Genomic DNA, 20,856 nt, shown 5'->3' on the forward strand with positions numbered 1-20,856 from the left:
ATCTATTGCTTTGGGAACAAAGGCCTTCATTGAATAAACTTTTATACAGTTATAGTATAAATTTAATAGTAATATTGTGTCAAATTTCATCACTAGACAAAATCCCAAATTCCGTTAAAATTTCAATTAAATAGTGTTTCGTTTTTTGTCAACTTGTCACAATAACATGTCAACTTGTTAAAAGAAATAAAAATAAATTATTTCATGTCAATACGAGGTATTGCAACATTGGCCGGAGTGCAAATACTCTCATTTTCTTAAATTTATATTTGTGTTCTTCACGTTATGATTATTGTCTATTGATTAAGCGTCAATTAGTGTTTCCCAAATAAAGGTTTAGTTCGATTACAAAGTCTTATTTTTATAAATAAACTTGGGGCTAAATCGATGTATTAACTGGGTTGTGTAATTTTTTCAAACATACTGCATCTAGCTAATATGCCTGATTTTTTTGTGATTTTTGCAAACTCTCTGTTGACTCCAATTCTAACAGCCTTTGTCAAAATATGGATACTTCATAGTAAATGTCTATGAGTTATAATCAGGAAAATTAGTCCCTCTAGCCTACATTTATAGTACTCTCTCCGTCCTACTACAAGTGAGTAGGGGTGAGTAAAAAAACCAAAAACCGAACCGAACCAAACCAAACCGAAATTTTGAAATTCGTTTCGGTTTTTTCGGTTCGGTTCGATTCAGTTTTAAAATTATAGTTTTTCGGTTCGGTTCGGGCAAAAAAAACTAAAAAACCGAATTATATTTTAAATATAATATTATATATATTTATTCTATTAATTTAATATATTATATAATATATATTCTATTAATTTTATATTATGTATATATATATATTTATATTCTATTATTATATATAAATAAAATATTATATATATACATATTAATATAGACTCCATATTTTTTTCGGTTATTCGATTTTTAGGTTTTGTTCTGTTTTTGAAATTCGATTTTCAATTTTTCGGGTTCGGTTCGGTTTGGGTTTGGAACTATATTCGGTTTTGGTTCGGTATGGGCAAAAAATCGAACCGAAACCCGAAATGCTCACCCCTATAAGTGAGCGTTTCTTTTCGACCGTTGTTTTGTGAAAATGATAAAAGAATAATGTAGATACATTTTTTCTCTATACATTAGTTTCTCCCTTACTTTACTTTATCTCAACTTTAACTATTTATTATCATGCAAAACAACGGCCAAAAAGAAAAGTCTCACTTATAATGGGACAGTGAGAGTACTAGCTTTTATGTTACACTAGTTTCATCTACCACATATTTAAAGGGCACATGTTTTACAAAATTTTGCACCATTATTATTAATCAAATTACAGCTTTTATTGATTTAGTTCTCTCTCAAATTTTCAGTTTATTAAAAAAATTTATTCGACTTACCACTAGTCTGCGGTGTCACTCTACTTGTTCACGTCTTTAAATTTGGGTTGATCTTTAGGTCAAAGGGGTTTGTCCAACGTCATTGCATGTGGTTCTTTAGAGTTGAGTGAAGATCTATTCGATGTCAATCCAAAAATGTATTTGCTTGATAGGCCGTAGGGGTTCATTTAATTTGTTCTAGACTACGATTTCTTTGTTAGTCCATTTGAATGAGACATGATCTTTATCCAATAGCGATACTGAACAGATTGGTCGCCGTTTACATTCCATTTGTCAAGGATCATATTACAAAACTCATATAAATATCCAAACATGTTTAAATTCATTGCTGCTACTTTCGATGCGCATCGATTAAATTCGTGTTTGTGTGCAAATAACACAGAATGAACATACCACATCGAGTAAAATATTTATCATTCTCTCTTTACGGAGGAACCGATTTCTCTCAAATTCACCGTGAACTTGGGTTTTTGCTTCCTTTTCTTTTTTTTTTTCTTTTTAAAAGGAGGACCAACGATGGTTCCCCATCTACCTCTGAAGTGACTTGGACCCCCGGCCTAACGGTCGGAGGTGAAGCGTCTTACCACCGAGCTGCGCTTCGTTGTCTTGGAGGGGACCAACGGGTCCACCTACCTTCCCTCTAGTCACGGGTCCAGACCAGTTAACCTATCTCCCCCTGCTCCTGGGTTCAGGCCAGTGAACTGGGGGGAAATAAATCCCCAAGATGCGCCTCCCAGGGGAAATAAATCCCCAAGATGCGCCTCCCAGGGGTCGAACACGTGACCTCTAGGATGGCGCGGTATCCTTGGCCCCCTTCTCAACCACTTGAACTAAGAGGGGCAAGGATTCCACACTTTACGCGAATTGCAAGATAGGATAATCAAGATCCTATTAAATTGATGATTTCATTAGGTTTTCATCCTCCAATTGATTTACTCTTCTGCCACCATGTTTGTCGTGTTGTCAAGATCCCCTTATGTCCTTTGGTTTTCTGGTATTAACCTCATGAGATGGACTTTGGATATTCAAGAATGTTACTCCCTCCGTCTCAATTAAGTTGATACAAAACTTTTGGACGAGATTAATAAATTGTGTTGAAAATTAGAAGAGATGAATAAAGTAAGAAAGATAAAGAGAGAGTAAAATATGTGATGGAATAAAGTAAGAGTAATTTCCTCCTTCTTAATAACGAGACAGAAGAGTATTTTTCTTTGACTTCCACCTTAAGGACAAGGATATTTTGAACCGTGTGGGGGTTGATAGGGACCTTGACTTTTACTTTATTCTAGAAATGAGCAGATAATCTTTTTGTATAATTATTTAGCTGATTTATTGTTTGGTTGTTATGATTTGATTTACTTTACATCTATGACTGATTTGATTTATTTTCCTAGTTGATAGGAGATATTTTTATACCACACATGTTATAAGTATGTGTATGGTTTTCTTAGGGCATCCGCAATGGGGCGGACGATAGGCCGCCCGATGCCTCGGGCGCGCCATCGTCCTCCCACTGTGGGTGCGCGGACGATGCCCGATGCATCGTCCGTGCCCTATAGATCTTCCGCCCATTGTGGGCGACGCAGACGATGCAACATTTTTTTCATTTTTTTCTTCGAATTTTTGTCTATTTAAACCTCGTTTGTCATTCTATTTTTCATACGAACATTTCTCTCATCTCTCACATTCCAAACAAATATTTCGATAATCTCTCACAATCAAAAATGAATCACGACGATGACTGGAGGTGGATCTAGCTCCAGCACGGCGACCGCGCCCCACGCTCGAGGATTACCGACTGGCTTCAATGAGGTTCTGTCTAGACAGGCCTCAATGCGCTACTAACAAGACCATGCTCAACTCATGAACGACATGGTTGAAGAAGTTTGGGCCCGTAACCGCCGTCGTTGAGAATGCGTATTTTTTTAATTCGTATTGTAATGTATTAATTTTAAATGAAATGAAGGTTTTTTTCTAATTTTTGTAGTTATTTAAATATTCAAATAAAGAAAATGCTTAGGGCGGCCTTTAGGGCGGCTTATAGGGCGACTCACTGCAGGTGGAAGGGTAAGAGGATAAAATGCTGACGTGGCGGTGCATAGGGCATGCTTTTTATTGAGAAGAATGAATTAAATAATATTTATCTTACATAAGAGAAAAACCGATTCTCTCTTCCTCATTTCAAATTCACGCCTTTTTATTCTTTTCTGCTCTCTCTTCAAATTATTTAACCGATAGTATTAATCCATGGCCATAGCTCATTGCCTGATCATTCCCTCCTCTAATCTCTCTCTCTTTTCTATTAATATCGGAGCCATAGCTCATTGCCTCATTCCCTACTATAATCACTCTCTTTTCTATTAATTTCTCCGTTAGATATTAGTAGTTCATAATTAATACCCTATCACCACACTTAAGAAATTAGGGAAATGCTGAATAAATCTACGTTATATAGTGCAACAATCTACACATTATTTAGGTAGCTCTTCGTTTCGGTAGAAATTGCAATAGTTGCAAAAGTACAAATTGCAATAGCTTATTAGAAGCCACATAATTTTAAAGTGGAAGACATTAATTTATTACGGTATAGTCTTTTTCTATGCTAATAAGACTTTCTTAATTTCTTTTCTATATATATACATTCCCGTCAGTCATATTTGTACCTTATTGTAAATATGTTGTATAGTAGTATGATCTACACAATTTATACGCTTTTCCAATTTGGATTTACTGTTTGATTTGTAGTGTAAAATGTTGGAAATCACAGTGAAAATGTATAAACAGATCCCATCTCAAAATAATTCCAAACAGTGTTGCTAAGGTAGTCGGCAACAGTACAAGAGAAGTGACCATTGTCATTAGTACGTACACAACCAAGTACCAACTAATAATTTTTGACTTAATTAATTATATGCAGACCAATTTTTTCAACTTTAAAAAAATATGGGATTACGCCAACTCCAGTCGTCATATACAACAGTATTAATGTAATCGTGCAATCACAAATATTAACTAGTGATTAATGAAAGTGATAATTTAATTCCTTTAGCAATCAAAAAATGAAAATTAAACAAACATTATTAAATGCTCCTACTAACAACAACAAAGAATGTAGTACTAATTTGCATGCTATATATAGGGTACGTATTGAACTTAATTGTTTGTATTTTATTAATTTGTTTGAGTTTTATTCAAGATCCCGAAGGTCGAAATTCTTAATATAATAGTAATTCATAAATTATAGCACTAAGACTCCAACTTTAACAAGACATTTCCACGGGTGGGCACACGAAATTAGTGAACAATCATCATGAAAAAAATTTAATACCTACTAATACTCTCTCTATCCCCAACTTAACTAAGTTGAGTAATATTTTTTATAAAAATGTACCAACTAAGTTGAGTGATTTCTTTTTTTATACTAATTTTTTAATCACTCTTATTTTGTTCTTTCATTTGTTTTAATTTCTCTTATCTCTCATACTCTATTTTCTCTTTTATTTTATTTTATTTTATTTTATTTTCATTTAACTTATTTACCATTATTTCTTCTCCATGCCCACACTCAAAAGAAATATCTTAACTTAATTGGGATGGAGTAAGTATTTTATGTTAAAACTAGAAAACAATAATTATTACAAAGAAAATACCCTTTTCGTCTCAAAACATTTCAAATCAGAAAACATATAATTAAACAAGGAGTTTCAAAAATAAAAATGAGCCACTTTTAATTAAAGGATAGGAGTATATTTTTTTGACAGGTTAAATTAAAGATGTAATAGGGGGAGTACTAAAAGGGAACAATATCAGTTTTGTTTGGGAGTCACTAGACGACACCTCATGTAGTTAAATATCATTAATTATTGGTTAATTCTGATACCCTTTTCTCTCTCATCCACCTCAGAAAGTATCACAGTACACTTGAGCAGTGAGCCATGACAAGATCCCTCCCAAGAAGAAGAATAGGAAAGTTGAACCTCCTCACTCAAAAACCCTAACAAAACAAATACAGATTCACATACACCATTTCCTCTCTTTCAACCACCAACAACAACAGAAAAAAATACTATCATCTCTTTCTTCCTCATCTCCATCTCCTTCTCCTCCTCCACCTTCAATGATCACAAATAATGAATAAAAAATTAACAAACAAAACCCCGAATCTCCTCCACTAATCCGCCCGTAAAACAATACTCTACATTTTTATTTAACAAAAAAGGTTAATTGGAAGAAAATGATAAGAGGAGGAGAAGCAACAGAAAGCAGTAAGTCAAGGTGCCAAGACTGCGGAAATCAAGCCAAAAAAGACTGCGAGCATGCGAGGTGTCGAAGCTGCTGTAAGAACCGAGGCTTCCAGTGTGAAACGCACGTGAAAAGCACGTGGATTCCGGTTGCCAAGCGGCAGCCCAGGCACCTCTCTATGCAGCCGCACCACCAGATTCCGCCCCTCCTTCATCAACAGTTGGCTCTTGCCCCAAACCCTAAAAGATACAGACAAATCCCTCAACTAGGTAACTATACTATTACTACTATACTGTGCTTTCCTCCCATACCCAATCACTGTTTCCCACAGATCACACACACACGCCGTGGGAGGTGTAATAATTGCTTTCGCTTCTAAATTCTAATCTTTCTACTCTCTCTAATTTCATTGATTGTGACATTACTGTGTAATTTGCTTCTAGTGGTGGTGTTTCAAAATAGTGTGACCATAGCAACAAAAGCAATGTGTTTGTACTATTGTTGAAAATAGTATAATGATTTTTTTTATTTTATTTTGTTTCTAACAATATTAGCTTATTTTGCTACACATTCTTGCATACTCCCTTGTTGATGAGATTATATTAAAATATTTTTAAATATATACTCCCTATATATACATATTGGAAAAAAGGTTCCTTGTTTTGTTAATTTTGTAATGTTTGAATTAATTGTGCAATTTAGGGTTTGAGGATGTGGGATTGCCGGCGGAGGCGTGTTTTCCGGCGGTGTTCCGATGCGTTAGAGTGAGCTCGGTGGACGATAATGCGGTGGGTCATCAGTATGCGTACCAGACGTCGGTGAGTATCGGCGGCCATGTTTTCACCGGAATTTTGTATGATCAAGGAGCCGAACCGCAGGGAACCGGAAACTATGTAACTGGAGAGAACTCCTCTTCTGCTGCATTATCAGATCATCCTAATTTTGTTGCAAGAACAACTGGTACAACCTCTCCTTCATTTGCTGCCCCTTTTTCAGCATTTACAAACACAACTTCACACTTTTTGCACTACCCCAAATCTTGATTAATTAAACCTAAATCAATTGGAATACTTACATGTCTATTTAATTTATATGTATACCTATATTTGAAATAAAAACAGGATGGGTGGTTTGTTAATTCAATTGGTTTTATTGGAATTTGAGATATAAATAAAGTTTGTTAATTTTGGCTAGGAAGGGAAATTGAATTTGATCTCCCTCCTCTTCCATATTTTAATAAGCCAAACTCTATGTAAAACTGAAATAAAAGAAAAGGAACGAATGTTTTATTTTATTCTAATGGGAATGTGCCTAACAAATTACTACTATTGTTTTGTATTTCCAATGAAGAATTATTTGGTCTTGTCTGCTTTAATTTTAACTTTGTGGTATGCTCATGGTTTGAATTTTGTCTTGTTATGATTGTTATAGTTGTTTATCTTTGGTGATTATCAGAACAGTTGTTTTTGAATCATCAGTTTTTGAACTTGAAAGCCACTTTTTCCAGCTTATATGCTTCTTTGCCGGTTAAATATACTGCTTTGTGCCTAGTAATTACTTCATGTATAAGGAAAACCCTATTTACTGTGTTTATTTATTTATGTATATATTCCTTTTTTATTGCATACTACACAGTTTCACACAGTTCAGATCACATCACACACTCATACTATGTATATTGGGTTAATTTTTTCTAATGAAAACCTATCTAAGTGTGTTTAACTAGAAAATATTGACTCTAAATCTTAATTGACGGTTGGTCTAATTCAATTTGTCTACAATGTAGTACTATATGTATTAATCTCATTAACATAAACAAACACACTAAACCTTTTTTGGAATTTTAATCATGTCATGATCACTGCCTAGCTATGTTTGTTCGGTTAAGGTAGTTTTATAAATCAAGAAATAGATAAGTGATTATGTATAGCATTTTGAGTCTGAGCATATATATATGTATAGTTCATAGTTGTACAGTTGACTTGTGAACATAGTATCCCTACTTTTATATAAATGCAGGTATATATAATGAATCATAAATACTACTACTAGTGTGTATTATTCCCAAATAGTTAGGTAATAAGAAAGTGTATCATAGTCACTATCAAATCTTTATTAAATGCAAAGTTATTTTATTATATACTAATGCATGTAAGTTATAGAAGACAGGTCTAAGTGGTTTAGAATTACTTGGGGGCTAAAAAGATTAATTGGTGGGCATCTATAATTAAAGCGGCCGTAAGTATAATTTGGAAAGCATCTACTAAACCACTGTTTTAAGTAACCTTTTTATGCTAAAGAGATCACACTAACCAAAGGGGAATTGAGAACAAAAAATATATATAACCAGCCATGAAGAATATGTCCCTTTTTCTTAAGAAGAAAATAGAAACATTCAATTATTGCTGAATTTCCATTATATATAAATGATTCTGCGATGCTTAATGTACTCAAGGGAAATTAAATAAACCCTAATCAAGAAAAGCTTTCAATGTGGATTCTTTTTTATTAATTTAAGTCTCCTAGTTTGTTATTGATATGTAACTATCATTTATATGTTCACTCCATGTAGTTAGCACATGTGTGTGCCTGTCTATACTTTAATTTATTTTCTCTTTTTCAATTCAATGGCACTGAAAGGGCAAGCAATCATCTTGAAGTTGTTATATTTATCCTTGTTTTTTGAGGCAAATAACTTGACATATGGCTTTATGCCTAAAAGAGATGATGATGTAGTATGATGGGAACTTTAACATTTTTTATATTTAATTTATATTTGGGAGACTTGTCGAGAACTTTTTTGGAAGGAATAATTTAAGATCACATTATTTAATTATGATGTTGTAGAATTATGATTGAGGGAAAGTGGTGATGATGAATAGAGAAGGGTTGCATCATGTTGTTCTTTTTTCAATTTTTTACTGTATTTGAATTATGTTAGGTAAAGAATTAGTACACTTGTACGGAACTCTCCTCTCCTGCACCCAACTTAATTGTAACCCTTTTCTTTGGCAGTGGTACACTCATTTGTTGATTATTTTTACAAGTTTGGATAGTGGGATGTTGTCGTTTTTGTACATAGAGTATGATACTGATGAATGCTTGCTACTGTATAATTAACTCAATTAGCTGGAGTATATAAAGATTTTGCCACAAATCACTATTTTTAATACTTATATAAAATGATTAGCTATATACTAGTATTGCATGTGTGCACTCTATTCCGGCTACACTTTTTCTGTGTATGAGAAATTCATAAAGGTATATATTCGATCTATATATGAAGTAGTAGTAGAAATTAGGCCGTTTTTGTACCTTTTTACAACGAGCAATTAAATGATAATTATTGTGTATAGTGTATCTTGATGTGAATGACCATGCGCATGTGTTGATATGATATTTTTTCACTGTTATTGCATGTAGTAGTAGTACTACTACTATATAATATCATTATATTAATTGTATATATGTCATTAATTAAACATTTTCACTCCAATGTGGCTCCGTGTCACAGTGACTGGGTGTCTAACAAGATTCACCTTAGATGTGTGTAGGGGTGTGTATATATATAGCCATTTAGGAGAAGGTGATAGTTCTAAATTTATACTAATAGGAACTTTATTTCATTTAGAAAACTAGGAATCGTGCTTATTTAATGTATATGTATGTGTTATACTATGTATTAATAATTTACTGTTTAATAAAATACAGTATTATTATTATTATTGTTTTACAGTCTTATTTTTACTCAATTTGATTTATTATGTTTGAAGTACGTAGTTGATAATTAAAAACAATATTTAAAACAGTTAATTACTGATCGTACGTATAAGTGCCTTTTATTTTTGCGGTAATTATTAATTGTGGTTACGGATAGTATTTTTCTACAAGGAATTGATCACAATATATTTAAGTAGTTTAGACGAAAGATGGCTAATCTGCTTGGTGTGCTAAATGTCATTAATAATGATGTATTTTGAAATTTCGATGTATTTTTTAAGATTCTGCACAAGTAATTGAGATGTCTACATCTGTGAAGAAAAAGGTATTATTTGTCACTTAGTTCCCTGCCATACGAGAAAAGTTGTTTGTTTGAAAATCCACACACGATATTGAAGGATATACTATTACCACCATATTTAATTATCTACCATATATGGAGTATTAAATAATGTTGAATTCGATACACACACAGCCAAGTTTTTTTAAAGGAGATGCAGTGGTTGTTGAATCATAGCATATTATTGTTGTTGTGTTTTATGTTATGTTTCAACAATGGATAAACGACCTCATTGCACTAGATTTGAGTTGTTCTTAGCTATATGTGGAAGTTGAAACCATTGAGTTTGTTCACATAGTATGGATTAGATCAACAATTGATTAATAGCAACACTACACTTTTGTATTACTTCCAATCGTCCATTTTGTTTCAAATTGTTACTAATATTTATATTCAGATTTATCAATTATAAAATAAACATATATTTTGCGACATATACTCACCAAAATGAACGAGATTGCTATCGTTTCTGGTTATAATCGTCCGACTTTCATGCTAGTTTTTGTTCAAATTCGAAGTTCATTCTATTATTGACAAATTCAACACACTATTAACTTCATCTACATTTTATTTCATCCAAGATATAATTACTCAAAGGAGAAACTTCAACCCTTTTCATAGTATTACCAAAAAAATCACTATAAATAATATAATTAAAAAGTAAAAATAGTGAGACTCGTTGCACAATCAGCAGAGTGAAATTCCGAAGTCAATCCATTCATATCTACTAATTTATTGCAATCCTCGAAAAGCACATAAGGCAAAGCAATTCTTCACTTATACACATCAAAGCTTAGCTTAGAAATTAAGAGTAGGACAGATAGCACAAGGTTGGTTCACTGTAAGTCGTACACTATCCAAGCACATCAACGATTACACCCCTGCTCAAAGAATATATTTTTCTGGTAATAAAATTGAGAAACATCTTACCCTCACGTAATTATTGACAATCGACTTTGAAGGGCAGGCGCTAACTCGCAGGGTAAAAAAACTGCCGCTGCTCTGGGGTAAAGATTAAAAGGCTGAGTCACTGCTGCTCTTAGACTTCCCAAGCAACACGTCTTTAGCTTCATTAATCTTAGAAGCAAGGTAATGGCTACCACCTGCATCGGGATGATTTGCCACCATCACCTTCCTGTGAGCTTCCCTTACCTTATCCGGCGGAGTGCTTTCCCTAATCAAGAAAATTAATACTCTTAGCTATTACATTACCCAAAAATCCAAGTAGGAATATATTAAAACAGAAAATGGACAGACAGAACTTTTACATGATAAATTATGACTGGGAAAAAGATGACGACCATGATTATTAGCACATCAACATATATGTTCAATTGTTCATATAATTATATACATATCAATAAAACACAAAAATCAACAAGGTATCCAATATCAACTTGAGTCAAAAGCATATTATATTCAGAACATAGGAGAAAACCAATAGCATATACTGAACTAGAAAAAAAGGACTACCAACATACTAGTTGTTCATTTATACTAGTACTATGTATGAACAGCGATACCACATAAAGAACTATTCATCAAAACCATGAACTTGCAGACTTAGCTCAGCACTCCCCTGTGAACTAACTAATACAATAACACAACATAATAATGACAGAAACTGATTAATAAAATGATCAAGCTAGTCCCAAAACTAGAAAAACAAGTCAAGAAAAGATCACCAAAGTAAAAATTGGCTTGTTTGACCAAGTTATATCCTGCACCATTCTTCCCATGGAACTTGGATATGAACAAAACCATCTTGAAAGGATAATGAATTAGTATTAGAGAATGACTTGGTCGTCTTATCAAGTATGAAGCAGCTTAACTCTATCCAGTTTCAAAAGTGTAAAATCCTTATGATGCATTGTTGCGCAAGCCAATTGCCACGTTCGTACTTGTGCGACAAAAAGAACAGCACAAATAAAGATAGCGCTGAAGTCTGATGTTGATTTACATAATATTTACTCCGCAATCAAAGGAAGGAAACTTTAGGATTACCTGACTCCAAGAATAAGTGATGCCTCCCTGCGAGTCATTTTTTGTTGGAAACCTCCTTCATAGAATTTTCGCATTCTGGCAGTTGGTGGCCTTGCTTTGAACGCTTGCCATGCCTGAATACTATATTTACCTGCTAGAGCAGCAGCAGCAACAGCAATTCCGGCTATAAGTGGCGTACCCTGTATAAGTCATCAGATTCCGTTCCCAATGGGGTGCATAATGAATACAGGACGAGCACAATTTTCAGCAGTCTCTAAACAATAACCACGAAAAAACAAATGATAATCACAGCATAATCCTACTCCTATACACCAAATATCTCAATGCAAATAATTGCTGTTCTGAAAAATAACAGTAGCATTTTACATCATTAAATCCCGATTTTAGGTGTAGTTACTAGTTACTCAGGGACAAAACTTATGAAAGCTGGACAAGTTTTAGTTTCACATTGCATCAAGTATTGTCTACATTCTCCATTTATGAGGGGACACTTGGTATCATGGTCATATAGAAAAAGAATAAAAGCTCATGAAACCAAATTCCTGCACAGAATTATCGGTGGTATGCTTTTAAATCACAAACTTCTTTACAACTCGAAATATTACCTTCCTTGTGTTTTTCATCTTAATAACACAGCCTCCTAAAGCTTACATTTACAGTTTTATCTGGAATATATACAAAGATATATGCATATGATCAAGAAAACAGCTAATTTATAGTCCCAATCATAAGAACAACGAACACAATTCATTCAATTTGAAGGAGGAAGGTAACAAATTCACTTTAGGAGTCGAGTCCATCGACGGAAACCAAATAAACTAGTAAAAGTAACGGATCAATAAAGCGAAACATGATTATAAAAGGGCGTAAATTTGCTCCCAAAAGGTAAAGATTTTCAAAGAAAACGGGTACTTCGTCATTTCACGCTCTTTAATCAAAATAAGAAGATTGGAGCGCTCACCATTTTAGACTTCAACACGGCCTCAGAATTGGAAAAAATGGGAAAACAACATTCAAATGCTACTTTATTTTCTGATTGAAAAGTGGCAGAGAAAGAATTAGGGTTTCTATATTTGTGAATGCGATGGAAGCCAGTAGTGAATGGCAATGGCAATCGATCAAAAGGTCGAACTGGTGAAGTCTGGAAGTATATTATCACGCGAGATGCACGTGACTCACCGGATATCATCAAACTAAAAATACATTTTTTTAAGAATATGTTACACTAGTAATCTTAGTTCACCAAAATCAAATTTTACGCCATTTTTATGTCTCAATAAATTTTCTATAGTAACTCCATATTTGGTAGTATTGAATAATAGAAAAATACAAAAATAAATTTAAATTTACAGCATGATTAGAGAAGTATTTTTCTTCAAAAATGAGATTTGTTGTATGATTAGAGATGGTCTTTGTATTTTATGCATATTTCTCTTTAGAGATTTCCAAAAGAATTATTTTTTGGTTTCATAGTTCACTTGTACTATTTCTTTTTAAGAAGTCCCAGAATAATTAGGTTATTTTCTTTTTTTTATAAAAACTTTACACACTCTTCTCTTTCTTATTTTATTTGACCTATTTTAACTTCTAAACCCTTAACAGTATTTCTTTATTTTTATGCTAAAAAGAAATCCCCTACTACAAGTCTACAAGTAAAATATACTCCTCAATAATCCACTTCAAAATTTTCAATCAAATAAAGCTGCCATATATAGATAGATATTATTTTAAAAAACTACTCTTTTTTGTGTAAAATTAAAATTGACGAAAACCAGCTTACTTATCATTTCACTTCAATTAATAGAAGGATAAGGTGAAACAGAACAAGCAAGGAGAAATAGAAGCTGAAAATTTAAGGCACTTCCCCAAACACAATCTGAAAATTTATCTAAATGCTGTCTGCAAGAGAACCAGATGTATCAACAAATCATCAACCTTATAAGCCATAACAAACAGTACAAAATCTTGTCATTACATATATCAAGATGAAGTATCATATTTGAGATCCTCAAATCTATCCAGCAAGTTCGTTTTGTATTCTCCGACTTCCTCATACTCAATGGAATCTGGGGTGGCCTTCCAACAAATCATCAACCTTATAAGCCATAACAAACAGGTATTGCTCCAGCTTTATGTATAGCATCGACCGCACCTTCTGCAGCATCAGATAGCGAAGCTAGAGTGTCAGGGAACCGTTCTACTGATCATTGCATACATCGCGTGGGACAGAAACAGTATGGCAGCAACAATAACTAATTAAAAAGTTTCTAGTTAATCAATAAGAAAGAAGATTGTCAGTGTTTATCTTCTATGAGCAGCAACTGATTGATTTGGTGCAGTATATGAAAAGAAGGAAACTGATATTTGAACAGGTAGATTTGCAACCCAGTTAACCATAGAGTTTCTGAACACAAGGAAGTACTAAAAGAAACAAACAATGTAAATCTGACCTGATTTTGAGATGGCAACAAGAGCTTTCAAAGCTAGCCTTCTGGTGCGCTCATCTTTACCACCTGCTAACATATCCGCAAGCAACTGCACTCCGCCTAATTCAACTATTTTCATTCTTCTTTTATCTGGAAGCAAAAGAGCGCTATCCAGGATATCGCCTAAAACATTACATCAGTTTCCAGACAAAGATTGCAACAGAAGCATCGGCACCCTAAATCAGACATGCAGCTCCAGAGCTGTGCAAATTTTTGTCAGTGTCTTATTTCAGATTGTAGCTTACATACATATCTTATTATTATTGTATGGCCGGTTGGGTACAACTAATATGTTGGATAAAGTATGATTCATAAAAGCAAGTGACCTTATTTGAATCAGGATATACCGATGTAGGAGGAAGAATTGCTGATATTGAAATAACTTTGAGTATTGACAACTGAAACCTGATGAAATATTGAACGCACATGACATGATGTTCTTATTTATTTTTGACAAATTATAGAGGATCAACAAAAGAACAGACACTTTACTAGAGGAAAAAATAGTACAAATACAACTTGGCCTACATATGCCAGAATCATTAACATGGTAGTACTACTTACTGCACATGAAAATTTAAGTATTACCCCCTCCGTCCCTCTGTAGTAGAGGCGTTTCTTTTGGGCACGGGATTTAAGAAAAATAGTTTTAAGTGAGTTAAGTAAAGGTAGAATAAAAGTAGAAAGGAAAAAAGTAGAGAAATGAAGAGAGAATAAAGTAAGAGAGAAGAAATGTATTGTTTTTTTGCCAAAAAAGGAAATGACTTAACTACAGTGGGACAAGCCAAAAAGGAATACGTCTCAGCTACAAAGGGACGGAGGGAGTACCATCTATCGAAAACCGTGCTAATCTGGATGCTCCCATTATTTTGAATAAAGGATCCTTCACTTGTAAAAGTTTAACAGACTGCTGCATCACATTTTTTCCTACAGAAGTCCAATATGATAAACACCTGAGTTTTGAATTTTGATTCAAATGGTTGAAAAATACATTTCAAACCAATGTACTTTTCAATAGACATACGCACCCATGTATGGAAATAAGTGGAAGCCAATTACAGTTGCAGTTCCAGCAAAAAATAGTTTCAACAGCCATCCGATTTTTCTTTCTGCATCCTCTTCCAGTGATTTCTCATCTAGTACTGTAGAAAATTAATTTGGTATCAGAATATACATCAAAATACAGAAATCTAAATTAACTAATATACGATCTTTCGTAAGGCTAAAAGCATGAACATGTCTCACACTTAAATGAGAAGCTCAGAAGACCACAAAAACACCTTCCACCCCAACCATCTCCCCTACCCACTAGACCATATGTACACATGCGTGCTCACATAAAATTACAAATATGCACATCACATAAAATATCTAACACACTCATTCACTCTAGCTTATATATCGATGTTAAGTGTATTTACAACGCTGTTGGTTACAAGAGGGAGAGTTCAGCATTTATCCAAGTTAGATTCATTTGATCCCCATTGAAATTTATAGATACATAAGAGCAAATGCAATAAGGATAATCACCTACCTCTTTTATAGGCTGATGAGAAATTCCGAGTCTGTATAACTGCATTCCTTCTGCACAAATGCTGCATTTTCATCGAGCAAATACAGATAATAAGAAACCTAGTAACTTCATTCCTTCAAATTGCGTAAAATGTTCAGTTTATTCAAATGATCCAATACAGCAAATAGGAAAAAAATCAGCGATTAGGCAATGCAACTAAATTTACGGACGAAAAAGTAAACATTAATTCAAAAACGCAAAAAGGGCATGATTCCCGAGCTTTGAAGACCATTTCGGTTCATCAATTGAAAAATCCTATCCTCGATTAAGCTAACAAAATACACACACTGTGACACAAACACACAGAGACGGACATAGCGGATTGTGTAATTTACCTCCTGTGCAAAGTCTGTTTGTGTGTTTCCCTTCTGCAATAACGGAAACCCGCGCTGCGTGGATTTGGGGCAACTGGCGATTGCTGTGGTGTAAAACAGCTTAACAAATCGATTCATGATCGCTAGCTTAGAACAGATGTTAATGGCGGCAAACAGCTGCACTCACCATTTCCGATTCCAACACGAATTCAAAGCTTCATGATTCGGAATCCTTCTTCTCCCTTTGTAAACCTGTGATATAGTAAATCTTTTCTCCGCCTTTTTTTTAAAAAATTTATGAATATGTAGGCAAAATTAAAATGCTTTTCCAATAAACAAGTGGAAATTATAAATAGTGGAGTACTATAATTTTGAGGTTATTTTGTAAAATTTATAATGCTTTTGCAAAGTAATTAATATTGTTCTTATTTTTAAATAAGAGATCATACAAGGAAAAAGTACTATAGTTATTTAGAATTATATGTAATGGATCAAGTGACCAATTGTGGATAAAATGGAGTTAATTATATACTGAGTCTGATACTTTGCTTAGTTTTCAATATAAAAATGTATTTGATTTTTTTAAATTAGTTTTATTTTACAATTAAATGTGTTTTATTTTAATTCGAAATAAGAAAGTCATAAATTATATGCACATCTCTAGTATAAAAGTACCCAAAAAAAATATACAGTAATTAATAGGCTTATGTATTTTACTTAACCTATAGTATTAACTTCTTCTAAGGTAAATTCGTGATATTCCTAAAGCCTATTCCTGTAGTTGGAAGAAGAAGTAGAAAATACAATATCACACAGTAGTATAATGCAATTAATATCATAAATAAAATAAAATAAAATTTTAATATAATACTAACCTTCTCGTGATACTTTAGCTGACAAACCTAATGGGATAAAATAAAATTTTACTATAATACTAACCTTCTCGTGATACTTAGCTGACAAACCTAATGGGAGTGATCAATTGATAACTCATCATTTAATTGCTAACTATAATTAATTTTTTTTTTATAACAAAAACGTCCTTTGTGGGCGGGAGGTTTAGGCAGACCTCCAACCCGTAAAAATATCAAAATAAAATGTTCTAACAACATGATCTTAGCCCAAAAGTGACTAGGATCTAAGCAAGAACATGAAGAAGCCAAATAGAGGTCCCACAAGTCGGGATCATCTGTGCTATCGAGTGGAAAAAGCTGACTAAACACCTATGAGTGAGAAACGAAAAATTATCAAAACTAACCACCAAAGAAGCTGGGTCAACCGACATCTCTACGTCGGAAACGGAAGTTAGGATATCCCAGCTGGTCCATCCTAACCAGCGCCTGCAGAAACCGAGGCGCAGAGGTTGGATCATAATAAGTAAGGGCAGGGGTCTGAACCCCCCTACCTGCAAGAAAGTCAGCAGCTCGGTTCCCTTCTCTGTAGATGTGTGAGAACCGAACATGCCGCTGAGCAGTCATACTCCGGATCAAAGCCATGTGATGTCTGAAATCCGCAGCGCCAAGCTGTCCAGATGACAACAAGGTAACCAGAGCCGTTGAGTCAAGCTCAATCCAGATGTGTGTCGAAAGCTCCATAGCCATCTCGAACCCCCGAATCAGAGCCAACAGCTCCGCCTCAAAGCTCGATGATGCGGCTATTGGAGCACAGAAGGCACGCAGAAGCCCTCCATCAGGGCCTCGAACCAATCCTCCCTCCCCCGCCTCCATTGTCGATGTAGAGAAGGCACCGTCAGTGTTTAGCTTCACCCAAGGGGCATCAGGGGGATGCCATAGGACCATGAGTGACCGCAGAACACGCTGTCTGGGGGAGAAAGGCATGAAATCAACCGACGGCGAACATCCCCTCCAGTGGGTCGAGGTGATCTTGCCAGCCAAGACAAGCACGTGCAGGTGGTGAGTGACCTGCCAAATAACATGAGAGTGACGAAAAGGACGACCGCCATGCTTGCAGCCGTTCCTCTCCGTCCAAAGAAACCAAGCAATCAAACAGGGTACAAGAAAACTAATATGTAAGGCGGGAGTCCTCTGGAAAGAGGACCTCCGCCAGTGACCTAGTCTAAGTGCAAAATCAGTGCTCGTGTGAATCGGTGTGTGTGAGGAAGGAAACCAGGCATCAAAATACTCCCATGCAGAAAACGCCGACTGACTCAAGAAAAAGACATGGCTAAGAGACTCGACTGAAGGAGACCGACAACACTGACACCTAGACGCTAACTCAAACCCCCTCCTCTACAGCTTCTCATCCACCGGCAACCTACCAAATAACAACCTCCAAATGAACACCGAGATGGTAGGGGTCAACCCTTGGTTCCAGATAAGCCCAAAAATCTCCTTCTTTGGCAGTCTAGTCCGGATGCTCTCCCAGGCTGAGGTTACAGAGAACTCGCCATGGCTAGTCAGACTCCATCGCCTCACATCCTTCGCCCCCAACTCGATCGGCGTGGCTCTGATCTGGTCTATCACATCTGGAGGTACGCCAAACCTGAAAGATAAACTCTGCAGCATATCCTCATCTCATGCATGCTCATGCCAATATGATGCAACGGCCTGAGATTGAGGAGGATCATTTCCCGGGACGCACAGACTCTGGATGGGGTTAGCCCCAAGCCAGACATCATCCCAGAAGCTGATCTTCCCCTCACCCAAGGACCAACGAATATAATCATGCATGTATGACCAAATACGACGCAAACGACGCCAAGTAGGACTATCATGTGACCCACAAGAGGAGGTATGCAGATGACAGGGGAGGATACTGTACTTCTGGATCATGAACTGAGCCCAGAGAGAATCCTGTGCCAGAAGTCTCCACCTCAGCTTGAAGCCAAAAGCCACTGCCACTTCCCTGAAGCGGCGAATGCCCAAGCCACCCTCATCAAAAGGCAAGCAGATCAGTCTCCAAGAAATCCAGTGCAGCTTCCTCTTCTCCCCAACTGTGCCCCAAAAGTATCTAGCCAGTATCTGCTCCAATTCGTCCAGAAAGCCAAGCAGACCTGTAAAATATGAAGCGGGATGGCGGCAAGGGTGCTCTTAATCAAAGCTAGACGACCCCCAAAGGCAAGGTGACGATGGGACCAACTGTGTATCCTGTCCATGAGTTTCTGCCTAAGGGGCAAGAGGTGATCTGCCCTCCTCGCTCCTCTAAAGATCGGGACCCCAAGATATGTGAAAGGCATCACCCCTCTCTGAAATCCTCCCACCTCCTCAACACTGCTAGCGAACTCCATGTGCTCAGTCGCCAGATAGAAGTGTGTCTTTCCATTATTCACCTTCTGACCAGAAACAACAATGTAGTGATCTAGGCATCCGACCAACCTTCCCACTGCCTCCCTATGCGCCCTAGAGAATATGATGATATCATCCGCGTAGGAAAGATGAGTAATAACGGGAGCCTTTTTCCGGCATCTGTAGACCATCTCTTTATCCCCCTTGATTAGTCTATCAAGACATCTCGAAAGGTAATCTGCCGCCAAAACAAAGAGGGAAGGCGATAGGGGGTCCCCTTGTCTTAGCCCCCTGGAGGATTGAAAGAAACCTGTCGGACCACCATTCACCAGGATAGAGAACCAGCATGAAGAGATGCATCTACTAATCATACCCACCCAAGCTGGTGAAAATCCCATCTTTTCCAAAACCTTGAGCAAAAACGGCCACTGGACTCTATCATACGCCTTTGCCATATCCAGCTTGAGGGCCAGATTGGGCGATCTCCCTCCACTTGAAAGTTCTTTCCCCAGGTCATGTATCAATTCTTGGGCTAGAAGAGCATTGTCACTAAGCAGTGGGCTAGAAGAGCATTGTCACTAAGCAGGCGGCCCTTGATGAACCCACTCTGATTCGGTGCAATGACAAGGGGAAGTAAAAGTGCAAGTCTCGAAGCAAGGATCTTTGTGATGATCTTGTTCGTAACATTGCAAAGGTTGATCGGTCTATAATCTCCCCACGTGACCGGGTTAGGCTTCTTCGGGATGAGAATGATCATGGTCGCCGTGAAACTTCGGGGCATAAAAGCCCCACTGAAGAAGTCTCCAACAGCAGCAATCACATCATTCCCCACAGTGTCCCAGCAGTGCTGAAAAAACAACGAAGTGAACCCATCCGGCCCGGACACACTATCACCACTGATTCTAAAAACTGCATCTCTAACCTCCTTATCCTGCGGCGCCGAACACAAAGCCTCCTGATCAACTGAGACTGGGAGTGTATGGATAAGTGATAAGTCAGGCTCTGCAAGTTCCCCAACATCCGATGTCAGAAGCTGCTGAAAGAAGGCTGCCGCCGATTCCCTGATCTCGGTCTCTGCCGTCAGTGCATGCCCCTCAAAAACAACCGTATGTATCCTCGACTTAACTCTCTTCTGTCTGACCCAGCCATGAAAGAATTTGGAGTTCCTTTCTCCATCACTAGCCCACCTAATCGCCGCCTTTTGTCTCCAAAATTCTTCCTCCATTTTGGCTGTGATTATGAGCTCGGCAGATACTCTACTAAATTCGGCTCTATGTGTTGGGGTCGGGTCAGTATCATATAAAATCTGTGCCTCAAGAACTGCCTGCTCTGCATTCTTTAGGTTCTGGATGATGTTGCCAAATACCTCTATGTTCCAAACCTTTAAGAACTTCTTGGTCTTGATGAGCTTGAGCTGGAGGTTCATCATTCCATTATACTAGTTTAAGACCATAGAATTTTCCAAATCTCGTGGTCTACCATTGGTCACGTGTAATTTTGTTTTTCATTTTTTAATATTAAAATGATAATAA

General features: G+C 36.2%; 4 protein-coding genes across 4 annotated transcripts; 1 reads left to right on the forward strand and 3 right to left on the reverse strand.

Moving 5' to 3' along the window:
- Window positions 1-5,301: 5,301 nt before the first annotated feature.
- On the forward strand, window positions 5,302-6,712 carry LOC121761678 (protein SHI RELATED SEQUENCE 1-like). Its single transcript, XM_042157312.1, has 2 exons — window positions 5,302-5,911; window positions 6,345-6,712. The coding sequence occupies exons 1-2, from the start codon at window positions 5,635-5,637 to the stop codon at window positions 6,683-6,685; spliced, it is 618 nt and encodes a 205-aa protein (XP_042013246.1). The 5' UTR covers window positions 5,302-5,634; the 3' UTR covers window positions 6,686-6,712.
- A 3,625-nt stretch (window positions 6,713-10,337) lies between these two features.
- On the reverse strand, window positions 10,338-12,873 carry LOC121760081 (mitochondrial import inner membrane translocase subunit TIM14-1-like). The gene is made up of 3 exons (XM_042155682.1): window positions 12,668-12,873; window positions 11,707-11,885; window positions 10,338-10,876 (listed from the first exon to the last, which is right to left on the reverse strand). Exons 1-3 carry the CDS (start codon window positions 12,668-12,670, stop codon window positions 10,717-10,719), a joined length of 342 nt encoding a protein of 113 aa, XP_042011616.1. The 5' UTR covers window positions 12,671-12,873; the 3' UTR covers window positions 10,338-10,716.
- A 716-nt stretch (window positions 12,874-13,589) lies between these two features.
- LOC121761276 lies at window positions 13,590-16,313 on the reverse strand. Its single transcript, XM_042156919.1, has 6 exons — window positions 16,101-16,313; window positions 15,727-15,787; window positions 15,221-15,334; window positions 15,021-15,119; window positions 14,157-14,282; window positions 13,590-13,861 (listed from the first exon to the last, which is right to left on the reverse strand). Exons 1-6 carry the CDS (start codon window positions 16,215-16,217, stop codon window positions 13,803-13,805), a joined length of 576 nt encoding a protein of 191 aa, XP_042012853.1. The 5' UTR covers window positions 16,218-16,313; the 3' UTR covers window positions 13,590-13,802.
- Window positions 16,314-16,848: 535 nt separating this feature from the next.
- On the reverse strand, window positions 16,849-19,779 carry LOC121760713. Its single transcript, XM_042156344.1, has 7 exons — window positions 19,179-19,779; window positions 18,681-19,092; window positions 18,383-18,581; window positions 17,414-18,001; window positions 17,230-17,302; window positions 17,019-17,044; window positions 16,849-16,854 (listed from the first exon to the last, which is right to left on the reverse strand). Exons 1-7 carry the CDS (start codon window positions 19,777-19,779, stop codon window positions 16,849-16,851), a joined length of 1,905 nt encoding a protein of 634 aa, XP_042012278.1.
- Between the last annotated feature and the right edge of the window lie 1,077 nt (window positions 19,780-20,856).

The sequence above is a fragment of the Salvia splendens genome, chromosome 13 (genome assembly GCF_004379255.2).
Source record: "Salvia splendens isolate huo1 chromosome 13, SspV2, whole genome shotgun sequence".
Classification (NCBI taxonomy): Eukaryota; Viridiplantae; Streptophyta; class Magnoliopsida; order Lamiales; family Lamiaceae; genus Salvia; species Salvia splendens.

What these genes read in the sequence shown, in the direction of transcription:
- LOC121761678 (XM_042157312.1), top strand. Translation starts at nt 5,635, where the DNA reads ATGATAAGAGGAGGAGAAGCAACAGAAAGCAGTAAGTCAAGGTGCCAA. An exon ending in CAGACAAATCCCTCAACTAG is followed by an intron (nt 5,912 to 6,344) that starts GTAACTATACTA and finishes TGTGCAATTTAG; the next exon opens with GGTTTGAGGATGTGGGATTG.
- LOC121760081 (XM_042155682.1), bottom strand. An exon ending in TCACTTATTCTTGGAGTCAG is followed by an intron (nt 10,877 to 11,706) that starts GTAATCCTAAAG and finishes TTTCTTGATTAG; the next exon opens with GGAAAGCACTCCGCCGGATA.
- LOC121761276 (XM_042156919.1), bottom strand. Translation starts at nt 16,217, where the DNA reads ATGAATCGATTTGTTAAGCTGTTTTACACCACAGCAATCGCCAGTTGC. An exon ending in CTCATCAGCCTATAAAAGAG is followed by an intron (nt 15,335 to 15,726) that starts GTAGGTGATTAT and finishes AATTTTCTACAG; the next exon opens with TACTAGATGAGAAATCACTG. An exon ending in AGCACGGTTTTCGATAGATG is followed by an intron (nt 14,283 to 15,020) that starts GTACTCCCTCCG and finishes TTTTGCTTCCAG; the next exon opens with ATAAAAGAAGAATGAAAATA.
- LOC121760713 (XM_042156344.1), bottom strand. Translation starts at nt 19,779, where the DNA reads ATGGCAAAGGCGTATGATAGAGTCCAGTGGCCGTTTTTGCTCAAGGTT. An exon ending in GGTTGACCCCTACCATCTCG is followed by an intron (nt 18,002 to 18,382) that starts GTGTTCATTTGG and finishes GTTATTTGGCAG; the next exon opens with GTCACTCACCACCTGCACGT. An exon ending in CTCGGTTTCTGCAGGCGCTG is followed by an intron (nt 17,303 to 17,413) that starts GTTAGGATGGAC and finishes TCTCACTCATAG; the next exon opens with GTGTTTAGTCAGCTTTTTCC.